The sequence below is a fragment of the Zootermopsis nevadensis genome, unplaced genomic scaffold (genome assembly GCF_977971745.1).
Source record: "Zootermopsis nevadensis isolate Lab colony 2312 unplaced genomic scaffold, Znev_1.0 Znev_ptg000012l, whole genome shotgun sequence".
NCBI classification, from domain to species: Eukaryota; Metazoa; Arthropoda; class Insecta; order Blattodea; family Termopsidae; genus Zootermopsis; species Zootermopsis nevadensis.
The window spans coordinates 4043134-4063335 of NW_028259144.1; the positions used below are offsets into that span (position 1 = coordinate 4043134).

At 34.8% G+C, this 20202-nt stretch overlaps 1 protein-coding gene across 12 annotated transcripts in view; it reads left to right on the plus strand.

The window, feature by feature from the left end:
• Window positions 1–18500, plus strand: part of Graf (GTPase regulator associated with FAK) — a 60467-nt gene extending 41967 nt beyond the window's left edge. For 8 of the 12 annotated variants that reach the window (XM_022069725.2, XM_022069726.2, XM_022069730.2 and 5 more), the window contains 15 exons: window positions 404–473; window positions 1134–1231; window positions 1665–1759; window positions 2266–2374; window positions 4878–4980; window positions 5165–5389; window positions 6148–6253; window positions 6953–7112; window positions 7630–7803; window positions 8299–8617; window positions 9182–9313; window positions 9793–9844; window positions 10484–10546; window positions 12698–12777; window positions 13014–18500. In XM_022069725.2, the coding sequence (XP_021925417.1) occupies window positions 404–473; window positions 1134–1231; window positions 1665–1759; window positions 2266–2374; window positions 4878–4980; window positions 5165–5389; window positions 6148–6253; window positions 6953–7112; window positions 7630–7803; window positions 8299–8617; window positions 9182–9313; window positions 9793–9844; window positions 10484–10546; window positions 12698–12777; window positions 13014–13105 (1878 nt within the window). In that variant the 3' untranslated portion in view covers window positions 13106–18500. The remainder of the gene's footprint in view (window positions 1–403; window positions 474–1133; window positions 1232–1664; window positions 1760–2265; window positions 2375–4877; window positions 4981–5164; window positions 5390–6147; window positions 6254–6952; window positions 7113–7629; window positions 7804–8298; window positions 8618–9181; window positions 9314–9792; window positions 9845–10483; window positions 10547–12697; window positions 12778–13013) is intronic. The other 4 variants (XM_022069727.2, XM_087347641.1, XM_087347638.1 and 1 more) reach the window with 2 other exon arrangements.
• The last annotated feature ends 1702 nt before the right edge of the window (window positions 18501–20202 follow it).

Here is a 20202-nt window from a genome sequence, read left to right on the forward strand (position 1 = left end):
GAGGATATTTGGGCCTAAGAGGGAAGACGATGGGGCGTGGAGAAAACTGCACAATGACGAGCTTAAAAATCTGTACTGCTCCCCCAGTATTGTGAGGGTGATTAAGTCGAGAAGAGTGAGATGGGCGGGACATGTAGCGCGCATGGATGGGACAAGAGGTGTGCACCGGGTACTGGTTGGGAAACCTGAAGGGAAGAGACCGCTGGGGAGACCTAGACGTAGATGGGAGGATAATCTCAGGCGGGATCTATCCGAGATAGGAGTTGAAGGAAACTGGATTTTGTTGGCCCAGGACAGGGTCCGGTGGAGGGCTTTGGTTAATTCGGTGATGAACCTTCGGGTTCGGTAAGCCATCTAGTTAGTTAGTTAGTTTATGAATTATTAAACTATTTCCTTCTTGCAGAAATCCATGGAATCGGGAGGTCCATACAAGTCACATGTGCGAGAGGGCTATCTTTTCCTTATGGAGAAAAGTAAGTGAAGTGCAGAACAGAAAGTCAAAGTATTGTGTAAGAAACTTTTAGGTTTTTGTATGAAGGGAGGACTTTTGGCATTAAAACTTGACTGTATACAAGCACCAGCAATTGCAGCTTGCACTGTTTTTTTCCGATGAGACACTTCTTCAACAAAATAAAATTACCAAATGCTATTGAACTACGAGGAAAACGACAGAAACTCGATCACGATATTGGTAATTGGCCAAGATTTGTATCAAGTATCTTGTGATTCAAGTCTATAACATTAGAAGTACAGTAAACTGTTTGGTATGAGTAATACCCATTCAGTTGGTCATTCAATGCAGTATTTCATGTCTCCTGTAATGTGCTTAAGAAAATAAAAAATTATTTCAAATGGAAAATCTTGTACTTAAATTCCATCATTACTTTTGCAAGGTTAAGTTTATCAGCTAATACCTATTCTGCATTGTATGAAATATTGGTTATTACCAGTGTCTGAATAATTTTGAGTGTGAGGACAAGTTCTACTCATATTATGATTCATACTTAAAGTCATTAGTTAACACTTTCTTGCCAACTGGGCTTGATGGCGATAAGTGTAATGCATTTAGGATTTAATTTGTACTGTGCCATATAATTGCTTTTTGTTTAAAAAATTGTTTATGTTGATTGCAGAGGCGTTTGGCACAACATGGACGAAGCACTATTGCATCTACCACAAAGATAGCAAGGAATTCAAGATGATTCCCTACAATCAAATGACTGGAAAATTTGTGAGTTATTTAAAGACTATGCAGTTATTGACCTGTAGGTTTCTTATAGCAAGTGCTGTGTAGAGTATACATGCTATAAAGGTGGTGTATGAAATTATCTTGTATTTTTTTATAAACACTCTAATTGTCACATCACAGTGCAAATCTGTATACAAGCACCAAGAAACAGAGACTTATTCTTAGTGTAGTATGTGTTTAGTACATAGGCTATTTTGCGGGACAGTTCCCAGTACAATGATTTTCCTTGTCGATTTTGCTGAGCTCCATTGCCATTCAACACTGACACATGTCCCCTAGTGGAATCTCTCTGAATCAGTGCATTCATGTAAGTGATTCAAACTGTGTCTGTTTCAGAGTTAATGTTTGTCATTTGTCTACCCATATTTAAACTTTCAGACTTGCATTACAGATTTGTGTCTCATTTCTTCTACAGACCTCACCAGACACAATGATTCTAGCATCATGTACCCGGAGGATGTCAGATTCTATAGAGAAACGATTCTGTTTTGACATTACATCTGATAACAGGCAAGACCTAACATAATTTTATTTTTTTTGAATTATATATACTCCAATTAAAATGACTCATGAAATCTGTTACATTGTAAATCATCTGCACTGTGTGTTATTTATGACATTTTGTGAGAAAATTTAAAGTAACATGCAAGTTTATTTTTGTTTATATATACATTAAATACAAAATTATTTGTTCCTTTGCAGTCACAATTTTTTACTGTGTACCAAAGCTTCACCGTGCTTGAACCTGATTATTTCAAAATTATTACCTACCCTTGATCATTTCCTTTATTAGTTGACACCTCTTTGTCTTGAAGTATCGAAGTAGTACTGTTTAAATTATTACTTTTTAATACAATAAGTACACATACATTTTTTTTAAAGAATTTTCACTTGTACAATTTTCAAGAAATGCATCCTTTTCATAAAATGAAAAGCTGGTATGTAATGTAACAAGTTTTTATGTATTTTGATTCTATCTAATATTGCAATGTCTGACATCATGCGATTCTATACAGGCCAGGCATGCTGTACACATTACAAGCATTGTCAGAAGATGATCGCAAACTATGGATGGATGTGATGGATGGCAAGGAACCCGTAAGTGAAGATAGTCAGCAGCATGTGGTATGTAGCTTCTTAATTCACTGTCTGCGAGCTGCCACTTCATTTTCTTACAGCTCAGAAACAGGGCTCTCACTTGTAACGTAGGTATTTTATTATTCTTGTGTTACAAAAGCCTGCCACAGGTGCCATAAGATATTAAAATGTAAACACTGAAAAAGATAAAGTTGTCTCTGAGCATATGAACGTCAAGCTCCAAGCACACTTAACTTTGGCATTAGATGAAATTGAGTGAGGCTCGGGCCACACGACCATACAAAGTACGTGCGTTGTAACGCACATCGTAATTTCCATCATAGAATTATGAAGGGGCATATAGGGTACAACACACGAAGCACGCGCGCATCTGTTGACGCACGTTACAACAGATGTTGAATTTTCATCTGCGCATTTATGCTAGCATGCATGTTGAGACATGACTACGGACGTCACTGATTTGTGTAGCTTTGAGTGTGGGAGGTCAGATGAGCTCTCATTCAACGTCCGTCACTTGTTCCAATTTTCATCTTTTCTACCTTTCCATAATATTAACAATATAATATTATTATAGTATTAATAATATTTCAAGTAGTTATGGATGTTGAGTCATTAATAAGTGCCGTACAGCAACATCCAGTTTTGTGGGATACCGCTGACAATGAATACAAGGATAAGAACAAGAAGAATAATGCTTGGGTGCAGGTGTCCAAGAGTTTATTTGAAAATTTTGACTCACAATCTGAACAACAAAAATTGATTTGTAAGTACAGACAATACTATTACACTGCGCTCGTGTAGTGTCCTCACCTACGTCCGTACAAAAGTACGTCCATTGCAACAGATGTACTTTGTACGGTCATGTGGCCCCAGCCTGAGCAGCTTTATTCACCTTCCATTTGATCCTTGAGAAAAGAAGCCAACTGGATTGAAAACGGGTGGGCCAGAGCTGATCTGCGCAATTTGAAGAAGAGAAAAACTTGGCCCTTGTCAGAAATCTGGCATATTGTTATTTGGCCTTAGGCAGTCACTCTGTTAACTGGATTCTCCTGGCTCTTTACGAATAGTTCAATTCCAGAATCAGCATTAATAAATGCATATGGCTGATAAATGTTGTCTCAGTTGATAGATTAATGAGGATGTAAGAATTTTTAAGGAACACATTTTACATTTTGGAAAACATAAAAATTATCTGTGGTGTTCTTCGTACGTATTATTTATGATTGCTTAAAACAGATGAGTGGGAGCCCTTTGAAATCACCAGATTATAATTTCTGCACTGTGCACAGTTGAATTTAACATAAATGTTTAATATTTGTGCTGTGGGAGCAGAATTAATTCTTACTTTTCCTGTCAGTGGCATTTCTTTGGAAGTTTAATAATTTTTGGAAAAAAAGCTGGAAAAAAGCATGATTCAATTGTTTTCATACTGTTCCTAAGACCTTGCTCTGTTTTCTTTTCATTCTTATTGCATTTTGACTTGCTCTATCCTATTTCATTGTAGAGGCATTTATTACACAGAATGGGTTGAAAAGTAAGCCTCCCATTAGACACTGGATTGTAAGGTGGTAGTTTCTGTTTTACCTTTTTACACATACTTCATACAAAGTGCAAAATACAGGTTCAGATAAAGGAGATCATATCTGTTGTTCTGTTAGTTTGTCTGTCTGGATATTATACATTTAAAACTGCTAAGTAGGTTTATGTGAATGATGTATTGAACGTCCACAGTAAATATTGTCAGTCAAATTTAGTTTTTTTTTTTTAAGTACAGTTTAGTTCAAACATAATCTTAATTTTACACGCTGTACAAATAACACATTTTTTTTTCAATTTCCTCAGAAATGCCTCATCATTCAAACAAGTTATGTGCATAGATCTAATTAAGAATAAAACTTTATCCTGTACTTTTTTCATATAGTCAGCTTTGTATGAAGTAAAAGGAAAATTAATTCCTGATCATAGAGTATCGTGTCTAGATATTTTATCCGCAGTAAGTGATCATGAACATTGAAGAATGAAAAATAGCCAGATAATGCTTTTGAGAAATATGTGTACACCAGTGTTGTACATAATTTTTATTTCAGGCTTGCACTCATTTTCACTGTGGAATTGCTCACTTCTTGATGTCTGAAGCATCTAAATTTTTCTTCACTTTCGTATTTTGTACGTTGATTTAGCAGTTGAGCAGGAAAAAAACGCTTTTTGACTTTAATGTTGTTTTGTTTTTATATTAACCTTGTTTAAATTTTGTTTGCTATGGTAAGGTGCTGAAGGCTATTGTTACTAACTGAATGTTCTTTTCTGGAACAGAGGTGCTTCTTGCTTGCTGCACAATTCTTCTGGTGTGTAAATAGGTGGCACTTGTTCATGTGTTTAAGTTATGAATGAGCCTATAGATTAATTAATAAAACTAATCCTACAGAATAATGGATGGAGCTTGTGGATTTATTTTGGGAACTTTTAACTACAATATTATCTGTTGACTGAAATTTGGATACATTTAACTTTTTTGTTATTATTATTATAGACCTATGCCATGCCAGGCAAGATACCAAAACCTGAAGAGAGGAACCTGGATGAAACAGGCTTCAATTTTGTGAAGCGATGTATTGAAGTGCTGGAAAATAGAGGTATCTCTTACATTAAAATTTTGCAGTGTCACATTGTTATATTTCAGAACTATAAACAAAATAAAAATGTTTATGTTTGCATGAATGGATTTTGATTGAATCTGATATTGAAACTTATCTTCTTTTTTTTTTTGCTTCAAAATTTTACTCTTTACTTTCTAGTATGCTCATTCTTTGTCCGCAGGTCTCGAGGAGCAGGGTCTGTACAGAGTAGTAGGAGTCAGCTCCAAAGTATCGAAACTGCTGTCAATGGGCCTGGACCGGCGGAAAGCAGACAAACTAAGTGCTCTGGATGATCACTTTGAATGGGAGAGCAAAACTATTACCAGTTCCCTGAAGACTTACTTGAGAAACCTTCCAGAACCTCTGATGACATTCCGTTACCACAACGGTTTTATAGCTGCAGCCAGTAAGTTTCTCTCAACACGTTCCTTATACGCATGTGCATATGAAACTGTGTTTGAAATCATACATAACAAAGGTAAATTAATTTAATTGCTAATCAACTAGCTCACTCCGTGGGACAGAGTCGTCCTTGAGAAGGTAGTCAGTCACTGACTCAAGATAATTACCCACCTTTAGTGGATCCCTAGTTCCAATTTTGTAAGAGGCTTGGTGGTCCTTTGAGCCATTCTGGATGTTGTGGCTAAGAACAGAATTCTGCTATACCAACAATCAGACCTTGGTTATCCAGCTTGTAGCCTAGTCTCAAAACTGACTGAGCTATGCTATCTGCGTCACAGCATGTTGACCACATAGAAAAGTGAGTGAAAGTTGGTGGGTTCAGTATGATGAAAATGTTAAGTCTTTCTTTCTTTCTTAAGATTGAGCAATGGATGTAGCATTATTTACCTTCAGGATACTGGAGTTCTACTGCAGCATCAATTTAAATGAAATGTGTAAATGAATTATCTTTGAAATTTTTGGATTTTATATGCATGACACAAACATTACATTTTAAGAGATTTGAAGTATGACTCTTAAGTCTGAAGTCAATTATTTGAATCAGTTAAAATGTTGTACACGTATACATGTAGTCGGTATTTTTTATGCATCTTTTAGGCTTATTTTATCTTCCACCCTCTCTAAGATAGAAAATAGATTTCTGGGATCACATTGTATTTGGAGTAATTAATTGTTTTAGATTCTGTTTTCTACTATTTTCAGAACAAGAGACAAGAGCATTGAGGGTGCATGATGTTCATACCCTCGTCCACAGGCTTCCGCAACAGAATCGTGACATGCTGGATATTATTATAAAGCACTTACAGAAGTGAGTAACTTTACCGTCTCATGTTGGAATTGTACCTGTTTACTGCTTAAATTTGCCATGCAACCATACATAGGTTTTCTTGGTCTGCATGCAAGCCATTCTTATGCTGTGGAGTATGCCAATTAAAAACAATTCATTACCATTTACATTGCTACACATCTGTATTGCCTAATTGCCCTTTTTACTTGTAAGAGAGCATCATGTAGCAGTTTTACTGGAACTGCAATGTATTTTTAAACACTCAACACGCAGTCTGTGTTAGCTTCACTTGTCCTTTGCTGAAGGAATTGTATTACTTCTGTAATTTAAGTTTCCAAGTAGTCACATGCAAATTGTGAAGCCCATCAGTAAGTAGTAGATTATGCAAACATTCTTTAGCAATGGGAAGAATATCAATAACAAAAATAACAGGAAAACGCAAGTAAATAAAAGTAAGAGGAATAAATGTTTGAAATCATATGTTAAGAGTATTCTTTGAAATTAACCTGAATGGAATAAAGTAATGCCAAATTCTTTAAGTTTCAATAATGTATATGAGATTTCTGGATAGTCTTGTCTCTTGTTGCCACCCAGTGTTTTTACACCTTTATTAATCGAAATTGTCACTTAGCATGAATAAAGAGTTGTGCTATGAATGTTTACATTATAAAAGATGTAATGCCGTTACAGTGGCATTAAGACAGTGCATTTTATGTGCAGTGTTGCAGCAAAGAGTGATAAGAATCTTATGACAGTGAGCAACCTGGGAGTGTGTTTTGGCCCTACATTGCTGCGTCCAGAGGAAGAAACTGTTGCTGCCATAATGGATATTAAGTTCTGTAATGTTGTTGTGGAAATTCTCATCGAAAACTATGAAAAGGTGGGATTATTTTGCATTGTGTTTCTGTGCTTGATGCTCAGTTCTCTTCTTATTTAATACCAAGTATTTGATAAGCCACAAACTGAATTTTTAGTAATAATATATTTGAAGATGGATGTCTTCTGGGCTATTGCACCGTGTAGTCTGGTAGAGGTCCTTGATGCCTCCATCATCAGGCTCATTGCCCTGATGATGGAGACAGCAAGGACCTCTGAAACATCGGTAAACTTCTACCAGACTACATGGCGCAACAACTCAGAAGACAGCCATCTTCAGACTCACTGCCATGAAAACCTCAAATCCTGCAATATTTTATTTACTCAACATAATTCTGGCCCCCCCATCTTAGCGAGAGAAACAAACTGAATCCCAATAGTTGTTCAACATGAAATTTTAAAATCTTGTTGACTGCCATAGTCATGAGATCCAACATATTCCATCTCTTTTCATCACTTTTGTGGCTGCTCACAAAACCTCAATTTGGTTATTTATCAGACCTCATATATGGTCTTTTTAGATCTTCAAAACATCACCAGAACAAGTTGATCCTTCTCGACCAGAAGCTCGTTCTTCTCCGTCAGTGAACAGTCCGCCAGTACAGAATCACGTTCAGACCACTCCATCACCACCTTTACATTCACGTCCACAAAAGTTCAACCTTTACCCATCTGGTGGCCCACCTGTACAACATGTATGTATTCTGCAGATGCAATTATGTGTTCCATTGTTAAGAATTTGAGTAAACTTAAGAGGGATATGGGAGATGTTTTAACTGATTTCAAAAACGGTGGTCACTGGAGGCCTTCTTTAATTCTATTATTCACTTGATTATGAAGCAAATCTTGACAAGTCATTTTAAAGACAGTTCTGTCTAAACCTATATGTAATTAATTTGTAATAACATTTAATTTTTTAAAGACAATATTCAGCTATTTAGGAGGCTTCAAGATATAATAGGTATCTTATTATGGGCATCATGAACTTTGTGTCTAAAAATTTTATTTACATCAATAAAGAGTAGTCCTTTCCTTTGTAATATATCACATTTGGAATTTCTGTGTACACTTTGATGATCTTTAAAGTTACTTGCACATTCAATTTAAAGTTTCATTATCACAACTAATGTAGATTATTTTGAATAATGATCTCTACATTTGTATTAATGTTATTTTATTACTTAATACAGGCTGTAATCAAGTCTTATTATGATGGACCTGTCCCAATAAGCCTTAGCTCTAGTCTACACAATGTGGCACCAGTACGTGAACGAGAAGGTAATGGTGTAGGTTATGTTATGGGCCGAGTAGAGCACATGAACAACACAGGACAGCAGCAACACCTCTTGCTGCCCAATCAGAAGGTGGCTGGAGGGATGAGAGGTGGACCTCAGGGCAGCATGGGGGCCTACTCAGAGAGCAATCTGTTGGCCCTTGGCTCTCAGCAGCATAGATACAGTCCTCAGCATCATGTACAGCATAAAAATGCTTTTCTCTTTGGAAACATGGGTGAGTAAATCCAAAATCTATACAAACTGTAAGAACCCTTTGGCATTTCTTCTCCAAGATACTTTCATTTGCTAATCTATTGATAACTTACAATTATTTATATAGGCTGTAATGCCTATAAGAAATTCCATACTGCAGGTTTCAGGAATTTGATTTGGAAGTGTTATTATATGTTTGATTATATTGTAGAAATGTTAATCTCTTTAATTTGTTATTGTAACTATTCCAAATTCTCGATCTCATAATATCCGGTCACAATATGTTTAGGACTTAACAACAGTTCAGGATTTTTAAAGTTTCCATTTCCAGTCATAGTGTGTTCGTAGTAATAAGAATGAGATCAAGATGGGATCAGCAGGTAAGAAATTATGTCACACAGAAGGAAGATGATGGGAAGAATTTGAGGAGGAGGAGTTGTGGGAAGACAGAGATAGATGGAAAGATATGTCTGTTACGGAACCCAATTAAAGTGGAAACATGTTACAAAGAAGAAGTTCTGTTATTGCATCTGCTACAGCAATTGTATCTTTGTGTTAAAAATGCATAGCTCTTTCTGTTCTTCAGGCAACTCTGAGCGGACAGACCCGACCAATAGTGGCACTAGTAGTTCCAATGAATCAGTGTCTTCTCAGTCAGTACGGGATATTAATAATCACAATAATTACTCTGCTATCTCTCCTCAAAAGAGCAAACGAGGTAAGTGACGAGTACTGAAGAAGTCTTGCTTCCCAGTTTATTATTAAAATACCATAGCCTAATTCCAGTTATATAAAATGGGATGATTAATTATATGCCACCTTTTATATGACTATAAAATGTTACATCCAATAGGAAACCTTCATGATGAGAAATTTGTATTCAGTATCTCTTTCGAATTTTTCATGTATAATTCCATAACAGTTAAAACATTTGTTAAATTAAAGTGTACTAGTAATAGTTAGTAATCACAACATAATAAATCTTCTTGTGTCATTATCAAAAAGCAATGAAGCATCTTTGAGTTGATCATGAAATAGTTAATAAACACAAGTTTTAAAGAGGATAAATGAAAATTAGGTGTGATGTACTCCATTTATGATTTATGTATGTGATATTGGGGAACCTGATTGGCATCCATTTAATATAGGTGATTAATCTGAACGGTGTATTGTAATGTACTCATTTTCTTTACGTAGGCAATGTCCTGGGAACTCACTATGCAACTAGCTACCGGGCACATGATGCTGTGTAAGTATAAGTTTCTTTCTTTTTCTCTTCTATTTCTGCAGTTGTATGTGGTATTATGGTTAAATTATTTTCCTCATTATCTTTAGCTATGTCACTGATATTTTAATAAGTATATCTGATGTTATGGCCAAATGTTTTTGATACCATTTACAACGTGAAAGGGTGCTGACATATCAAAAATTGAATTACTTACAAACATTTGAAGAATGCAGCCATCCTCATGCTCTCTGTATCCTCAATGGTATGTCTGATGGAATATTATGAAGACCAACGTCTGTTGAGTTTTTCTCCCAAATGAAGGATAATAACTTCTTGAAATGAAGAATTATTATAAAAAAAGGAGTAACTTTGACTTGCAAGGGAGAGCTGTGTCAAATGTTGAGAATTGTCATTTTTTTTTTGTAAACATCCATTTATTATCTTTAGGGTGAATGTGTAGTGTCTGGACATTTGTGGATGCCTTGCAAGGCTTCCAAAAATATTTATTTATGCACCATTTACAATCACATTTTATCATCTCCACAATTGAAAAAGGCAATGAGACTTACGTTTTGTAATAAGATCAGAATTTACAACAGCAGGAAAACGTTTCATTGTGGGAATGAAACTTCAGTTATGATTGTGTGTTTTACTCAATAGGATGACACAGTCTTCTAGCTCAACAGCCAGTGGTAGGTCAAGTCCTGCCACCCCAGGTGTCAGGTGAGAATAACTTTCGCCCCTTGTATTCTTCCAGTACCTGTTGCTGCTTCCATACATGTTATATTGAAACAATTGGGTGGAAAGATTTGAACATGTAACTTTTAGAATAAATTTGTAGGCATTCTCTACAGTTTTGTATACAGTGAAGAATGCCTTGCTGCCACTCCTTGTCTCGGCACTTGTTACCCTTGTTTCTGTACATTTGAAATCCAACCATGTCTTTCACAATTTTAAATTCCTGGGTACTTTTTGTCACACATTCATATGCCTTTCTAGACATTTGTGTCAAGATATGAATTTGTGCTTGGTCATCTGATTATACCTTTCTTTGGTATGAACTTCACTGTTTATCTTTTTTCAAATTGCATCGAAGGAAATTTTTTTGATAAAAGTTATAAATGATGTGAAGTAAATGTTCTGAGTGATTTACAAATTTTTTGTACAATAATAGGAATTTAAGAACTTGTATGAAATTTGGTTTCATTGTATACAATTATTTTGATGCTGTGAGCATACATCTTTCCACTCTTCTTTCAATTATAATTTATCCTTCCACCTTCTTTGCCCTGATTATCCTGCATGTTGCAAATTTTCAGTTTACTAGTACTTATATTGTTGATTTTTTTACAGTTTTGTAGCAGTATGTTACTAGATATCACAAACATTTTTACATCTTTTCACATTGAACATCCTATAATTTATTTTTATCGGTGTGTTCTGCTTACTTCGTATATTGTATAGTACCATGTATTTACCGTACTTGCATAATAAGTGACTTGTGAGTTTGTTTAGTATTATAATTTCCATTGCAAACAGAACTCCCATAATGCCATGCATTCAAACAAGAACATTTGTGCTTTAGAAATATTACGCATGTACTACAAGGACAAAGCAATATTGTATTAAGGGCTTCTTCATTACAAAGAATCAAAGAGGTAAGAGGAGTAAGTAAAGGATGAATGACTGGGATTTGATTCCTGGCAGAGGCAGGGATTTTTATCTTTGTTGCTACATCTGGATCCACCCTGTTTCTTGTCCAGTGGGTACCAAAGGCTCTTCCTGTGGGAGTAAAGCGTCCAGAGTTTGAAACTGATCACTCACCTCCATGTAGTGCCATGGTCTAGAATATGTGGAGTATTGCCTTTATCTGCTGTATACCATTTCTTGGCACTTAGGTATAAGGAAAATTTTATGTTTACTTTTAGTATAATTAGAAACTATTTATTTTAAGTTACCAGTAATAAGTGAGCTGTGAAAAAGCACAGTTTTTCATAAGAGCACATCAGCATGCAGAAAAGCAAAAGTGTCAGGTTGTGACAGAAGTAATTTACACAGTTGTGCAGATTGAAGGTAATTTAAAAAGATGACAGAATGGCCTAAAATGCATATTTATGAAGTGAAACTTTTTTATGCACTGCTATTTATATGTACTGTTGAATGCATTAAGTTGTGGGATTTTATTTTTCTGTGTTGTTACCAATTGTTTTGAAATTTGCAGCTTTATGTTTGGCTTGAGATATTGTATTGCTTTTACTGGACATAGAGATATGTTGATATTTGATGTGAAACAAATTGCATGCGCAGTAAAACACTGGAAAGAGAATGTCAGAAAGTGTACAGTGCAACTGTTGAAATGTAAACTGCATTTTTTCCACATGAAGATTATAACTTTATCTTCTCTGTATGTTTCCCAGGATTGTGTGCTACTAAGTGTTCTCACTGCATCTTTATTGTTTTATAACCCATTGTAAACATGCTACATACTACTGTCTTTTACCACTTTGAAGTATCAGTACCATTTAATATGAATAGTTATCCAGATGTCATAATTGAGTGATTAGCTCTCTCGCTTCATATTCAGGAGTTCCTGTGTTCAAGTCTTGGCTCAGAGACCAGCTATCCTATCTGATTTTCTTGTGGTTTTCCTCATACCCTCCAGGTAGTTGTCAGGATAGTACCTTAAATTAGGCCACAACCACTTCCACATCCTTTCCAATTCATTACTCACTCTCATCCTCTCATCCAGTGATGTATAATCTAGATACTGAAAGCACTGTTAAAATAGTTTAATTAATAAGATAAATAGTTACTGGGAATAATGCTTATGTGGAACATAAATTATATTAATCTTGTTCTCTCTTTCCCCAACAGAAGAGTACGGACATTGTATGCATGTTTGGGAGAAAATGATGGAGAGCTGTCATTTGAACCTAATCAGATAATAACAAATGGTAAGTTTTCATAAGATGGCTAAATTTAAAGGAAGTGGGAATTCTAGTATTTACAGTCTATGTTGTAGAGGTCAGTGTTTGTGCTGGAAGAAAAATAATTATTGCTTGCTTTCTGTTTTTAACTGGGCTCAGAAAATAATTAAAGTTGTATAGCAGGCTTATTTTTTGTACAAATAAGAGAGAACCGTAAGACTGTAAAAGTGTCTAGACATCCATATTACTGTTGTATCTTCCAGTGCGACCATCACTGGAACCTGGTTGGTTGGAAGGGACACTCAATGGGAAGACAGGTCTTGTTCCTGAAAATTATGTGGAGTTCCTACCCTGACATACCAGCTGTCAGTTTCTTCAATGCCAACATCGTCACTTACCAGCCACTTCAGCTCACCAGTCTCCCTCAAAGTGATCATCAGATTTGAATATGTTTATGAAGCAACAACCAATACAACAGACAGATCTTACTCCAGTGTTTCAGACAGTTAATGTGTACCAAAATAAAATATTGACCGATATTGCCCACCATTTATGTGTAGTGTACATCTACAAGACAAGGTTTTCCAATTTTGCTATAAGGAATGGTGCCACTTTGATTACTTACAAAACATGTTATCAAAGTAAATTAGCTGCTGCAAGTGGTGCTATCCTCAAGCTATGTGGTATGCATACTTATCAGTATCATTCATAATATCTGGATATTGGATTACCATGCAGTATATTGTTCAGTGCAGAAACAAAATATATAAATATCATTTCATACTTGGTTGTTGATGCATATGATAATTATGTCATATTAAGTAGGTGCTACTTGCCCATATATATGTGGGTTATTATCAGGATGTTTTGGTTATTTTAACTAGTATTACGCTAAACATGTCTACAGAAGTACAGTACACTCTCATTTATCAGTGTGTTATGTAGTCTTGGTGTGAGATATCAGCACCCCTGGAAAATTACCAACAAACAGAGAAGCTTGCTTAAGTATCATATGTAATTTTAATTCTTATGAACATGATAGAGGCATCTCCACATATGTCAGTAGTGCCACTTGTTCCAGTAGGCTTTTTCATTCATGAAATATGATGGTAGCGTGATCTTGATATGGTAAAGAAATAAATACTTACCTGTGCTTCATGAGGCATGTACTATTCTTGAATGCTTTGCTACATGCAGATTATTTGTACCCTTAAGCTTTGGTTCAGTTCGGCCCTGTTAAATCTGACAATATTTGTGAATATACACAAGATACATTCAATCTTGATGAAAGTGTGCAGCATAAAATTCTTATATATAAAATATAAGATGTGCAATAAAGCATGAGTTATGATTTTAGTAATTCATGTGATACACTTTTGCAAAATTATTTAAAGGAGCAAAGTTGTAATTTGTGAATTAATATTTTATTATTTTAATGACAACATTTTGTCATTGTTTTTAACATTGTGAAAGTCTACAATAATACAAAAGGCACTGGGATGGCTGTATGTGGAAATTTTAAACAGGGTTTTAGACTCTTTAATTGCTTATTGATACATGCTGTTTAAGTACTTAGTTTTATGGGTGTTTTAAGTAAAGAAGATATATATCTTTTTATTTTATCAGTCACAATAGCAAATCTAATGCTTTCTCCTGGAATCAGTCTTCTGGATTGCACATCACTAATTTATCATTATGTGATAAAAAGTTCTTACATGTTTGTCCCATGCAGTCTTCTAAAGTTAAAGAAGTAAGGGGAGAGAGGAGACAAATCAAACTATATATGCACTTGCAGTTTTGAAACGTACAGTTACTCCATTTCTGTTTGTGTGCGCTTTGTTTTGTTAAAACGCTGATATAGTCTTATGCAGGCTGTTTTTGCATTGGCTTGTTCTAACCTTGCTTTTAGTCTCTCATGTTAAGAAACCTGACCATTAGCATTCATAAATGAGAGTCTACTGTATCTTGCACTCTGTAAGGTTTGGAACATAGGGGCTTAAGAGCTTGGACTAATTGGGATACAAATAAGTGTAGATGGTGTTGAAGATTTGACTAAATACAGAAAAGATTCTCTTGTTTAGTTAGTAGTTACAGATTTCTTTTTAATGTGCCAAAATTGTTAATTTAAAACTGGTTTCAATTAGTAATTATGTGTTCTTGAAATGTTTTCCATTCCTGCGAGAAGTACATAAAATGAAAGTGCCAAGGATGTTGTGCATTTACATGTGTTTTGGTGGTTCAACTAAGTTATTGTTCCTTTCAGGTCATGCAAGGTCTTTTTTCTGGTTTGAATATCTGTATTTTCAAGCAGAATACTGGTATTTTAAATATGTACATGTAAATTGGCAGTATTCAAATGTTTTGTTGTGTTTATCCACAGAACACACCTATAATCCAGTCTGTATACAATTCATATTACTATTCAGGTTTAGTGTTTACTTCCTGGATAATTATGTTATATATGAGTAGCATTTCTACTGTTTGAAGCAAGGCTTTGAACTTATGACAAGCCATTCATTCTCAGAATGTGGAATATGTACACTTCAAGTGGATAATGTTCTTAATTCATCTTATAAAACCAGTGAAGAGGTAGAAGCAGTTTCCTTTTTGCCATGAATTTCTGATGAAAAAATGTTCAGATCACAGCTAAAAGTAGCTTTCTGATATTAACTCATTGTGGTTTTGGGCATGAAATGGAAACCAATGATTCTGCATTCTAGATACATTTAATTACGTAGTATTGTTTCAGGTTGGAAGTGTACTAGGTTATCATGCTGTTTGTTACAGAAGTTCTGACATTCCAAATTCAGATTCCCAGAATGGGCAAAAGGTTCTTTGTTCAATTCATTAAGTTGTTTGCCTGTACCTGTGATATACACAGATTCCATAAAGACAATTCTGCAGTTCTCTTACTGCAAAGATAGTATATACATGTTTTATTTGCAAGGGACACGTACTTCAAATTATTACCATGAGCAAATTTGTAAATATTGATGGAAGACTGCTGTGTTAAACTTTACTTTCTTTGGCGTTACTAGAAACACTTCCACTGGTGCATTAACTCTGTGAGAATTAGGGAAAGATGAATGCTATTTGTGGATGTTCCCATTATGTCATATCTGGGAGTTCTGAAAGCTATTTATATGATTTGATTTTAAATTACCATCATAATTATAAAATTCCTTGTCCATTGTGTTTATGAAGTTCTTGGTGGATTTGTCTGTAGTTTTTGGTAGTAGTAAGGCACAATAATATTAGTGTAAGTGCCAGGTGCTACCAAAAAGAATGAGAACATCTTAAATTCTCATAAATATATGCTAAAATAATAGGTAACTTATGATATCAAAGCCATGCTTCAAACTTTGTTCATTAATGTCTTAAACTTTGAAAAAAACTTCTTTCTCAGACAACTTTGTAGCAGTTCTTACTGTCTGATGTGGAGACATAAACATGGTACTTTCCATGAGATTCCTATCCAAATTACCAATATATATATATCCTAAGGTAATTATCAAATACTTGTCCAAATAACTTATAATGTAATTAGGTCAGGAAATAATTATTTCAATATACATATAAATATATTTCACTAAGAAGCTGTTAGAAGAGTAGCTCATAAGGTTGTTAAATCACTTTACAGACTTTATAAATGCACTGATAACACATGAATTTATCAAAATATTTGTGGATTGGAAGAAAGGTAATTTTAAATGTTTGACATTAATGAATGGAATATGATGGATTACTTTGCATGAAAATTATTTTAGAGGGGGACCATCCAAAGAACACCAATCATATCAGACTTGAACACAAAACTGCCTCTACATCATAATTAAACAAGACAGCAACATAAGAATGTTAATTCTTGTTAAAACAAGTTGGAATACAAATTATTAGGTATCTTTGTACTAAGTATTGAAAGCTGGAATAATATTTTGCTATTTTTGTAAAACACTCTGCAAGTAATATGTGTAGTGCCCCATACTTTTCTGTTGTGCACATGTGATCACTGGTAATGGTGCGTGTCTGCTTGCAGTATCCTTATGTATAATTGTACATTCATACTTGTGTGTGTGTGTGTGTGTGTGTGTGTGTGTGTGTGTGTGTGTGTGTGTTAGTACACAGCTGCCCAGCATACAACATCCTCCTGTGTTGCTTTTTTTCTCAAAGATTAATCTGCTTCTGCCTGAGTTGTATAGGATCAGAGGTATCTAAACTCGAAATGGGTTCAAATATGAGAAAGGGAGATTGTCTTCCCCCAAATATATGTTTTTAATGGCCATATAATCATGTAATAAAATGTGTAAGACAAGCTAAATGAAACTGATGCCTTGGGTGTCTTGATAATCGCATGCAAGGTGAAATAACACCAGAATTCCTGTTTGTGTAGTAAATAACTTGATCTTTAATAGTCTCGTCTGTTTTTGAAAATGAATTTTATTTAAATTTCAGTTTCACTTTCAGCTTGATCGTTAGGAAACTCGTAATATTGAAAGGAGAGGTATTTATTATTATTGGTTATAACAAAATAAACTGTCAGATTCTCATATCTTTTGTTTGTCTGTGGGCCTTAAGTGATCTGTAAGCTATGTGTGAAATTTGGTGTACAGCTGTAAATGAAAACTAGGGTCAGACAAATAATGTTATGCAAATTAAATGAACTGTTATTTCACTTTGTTCAAAGCTTTGAAAGTACATTCATACTTAATGGTCCATGGACACACAAAACATAAGCACTAAAATAATAAGAATATTTATTAAAATCAACAAATTACAAATTAGTTCCCTGTAGTCACTTTTACCTCAGTGATTATGAAAATAAGACCATGAAGTATGTATTTTCATGTATGATTCTGCCTTGAAACTTGCTGGAACTGATTCCAAATAAGGAGGATTGTAGATTTTAAATGTTAATAGAGAGGAATAGCACTATACGACAGGTGATACGTTTGGTTGCATGTTTTATCCAGTGTTAGCCTGCAGAATGAATTAAATTTAAACTTCTGGTGTGATTGTGCATGTGAGACTTCAAATTTTAGCTTTCTGTATCAAGAATAATATTGTATTATAGGTGAAATGTTCATTTTTATGGAGGCTGTAAGGAGCATCTTCTTGAGTTCCACATATTAGAATCTAAAGATGTGAGATGCTGGAATAGAAACTGTTTACCACTAGAATATCTATAACTATATCTAGTGCAAGTAGATACCAAAGATGGCTGCACATTTCCTTGGTGCTTATTTTTGTAAAACTGATATAATGGAAATAAATTCTTATTTTAAGTACCTGATGTATAACATAATTCTGAATAGTGAGGTATTACTGTAAACACCAGTACCAATTTTGCTAACCTCTCCATGTAATTTAATGTACTGTATAACATTACCAGTTCATATTGTCTAATAATTTTGTAATATTATTTAAATGCAACTATAAACAGAGATTTTATTGACTGTACATAGAATCTGTAAAGTAGGTATGTAAGGATGCACCAGGTGCAAACAGATTTAAGGAGAATATTAATGTATGTTGTTTTTGATTCTTGATGTTTCATGTTTTCAGAATGTTGGATATTTTGTGAAACTTATTTTAGTTGTTTTACTACATTCCATACCATACTATAAGTTCAGGGATGATCATATTGTGCATATTACTGTCTTGTAAACAGGCACAAATGTATAGTTTTGTGATTTTATTGTTATCGTACATAAATTATTGTTCTATGAGCTCAATAAATGTACAAATGCATAGTTTTGAATGTTTTATCTTCCATAAGTTTCTTCCAATTCCAGAAACAAAAATCATTGCAGATAAGAAAATGAAATTACTGTAGAGAAAATAGTCATGATTCAAAGCACAGACATTTCTACAATATAGTAAACAACAACCATAATTTGAGAGGTATGCACATTCTGACATATATTCATGGTGCCACGTTTGTACTTTAAAAGAGATCAAAACTGCTTCACCCCAACTTCTCACTCCTACCACATGCTAACTGAAAGGTGTTTAGTAACATCCAGATCCAATTGTGTGGCAAACTATGCTGGGAAACTGCACAGTTTTTTGCATTAAAGTTGTGTTAATTTTGTAGTGTTAAAAGGTTTTAGAAATACTAGAGTTTAAAAATAATTTTTCAGCAATCATTTTGCAAAAGGACTAATTTACATACAATATTATAATTAGTAGTAGTAATAATAGAATGCAGTTTATATAATTCATGCTTCAAATAGCTTTGAATTTAATACAAATATTAACCTTTGTAATCCTTGTGTCGTGGTTTATACTGCAGTCCATCTGGCCCCGCATCACATTTGCATGCTGATAAATCATAAATTCCAGAGTTTAAGTCCAGCCAGCAGCCCCATAATACATAGGAGGGTTTGAATTTCCTATTCCCATGCGATACAGATTAAAGAACTGACTTACATGATTTTGAAATGCCACTGACATTTTTGGATCTTTGAATTTCTAGTAACACATCTTATGGGAATCTGTACTCTTTAAGGACATATAATATGTGCAATAACCATGAAGCTGAAAGTTTGCATGCCTGCTGTAATGTTTTCTGTGTTTATAGTCACAAAAGGCCTTATAACCAAAGATGTATCAGCCATAGGTATCATTCCTGGGATACATTATTCAAGACCAAAAAAGTCAGGATTTTTTCCCCCCAAGTTTTTCAATATGACTAAGGGGTTAAGGTAATGGGGAGAGGTAGTACCTTTCACCATCATAGTCTGACTATGCTGGACACTGGTCCTCACCCACCCAGGAGTAAGTGAAGCGCAATACAGATGCTAGGCATCCAAGAGCCTCTCCTTGCTCAAGACCGTCCGTGTGTGGTGAAGAGCCACATCCGACTATTATTATTATTATTGTTATTATTATCATCATATCATATGCCTTAGCCATTATCTCTGGCAGTTTACTCTGATATTGCAGCCACCCACACTTCCTTCCTTATATAGGAACCTGAAGAACATTACCATATTAAAAATATTTCGCCATTGGTCCCAATTCTGAGCTACGTGAATATAGACTATACCGTTACACCCTAATTCTCTTAAAATCCGTTTTTGGTAATTTCTCCCATCAATGCCGAGGTATTACAAGCAATCTCTTTCCTTCAGATTTTCTGACCAGTCTTTTGCATGCATGCTATATGCCTTGCCCACACTTGACCAGTCTTTTGCATGCATTTCTTAAATCTACCATGCATGCTATAAGCCTTGCCCACATCTCCCTGGACTTGATCTTCCTCACATTTAGTAAAGAGTAACTATGAAGTTCCTCATTATGCAGTTTTCTCCAATCTCCTGTCACTTCTGACATGCTAAGATCTGAACATTGCGCTCAGTACCTTGTGAAACCCAATTTATATCTCAGCCAGGGGCAGGCCATTTTCTCTTACAACATTCCTGAGTCTTTCCAAGGAAAAGTCACAAACAT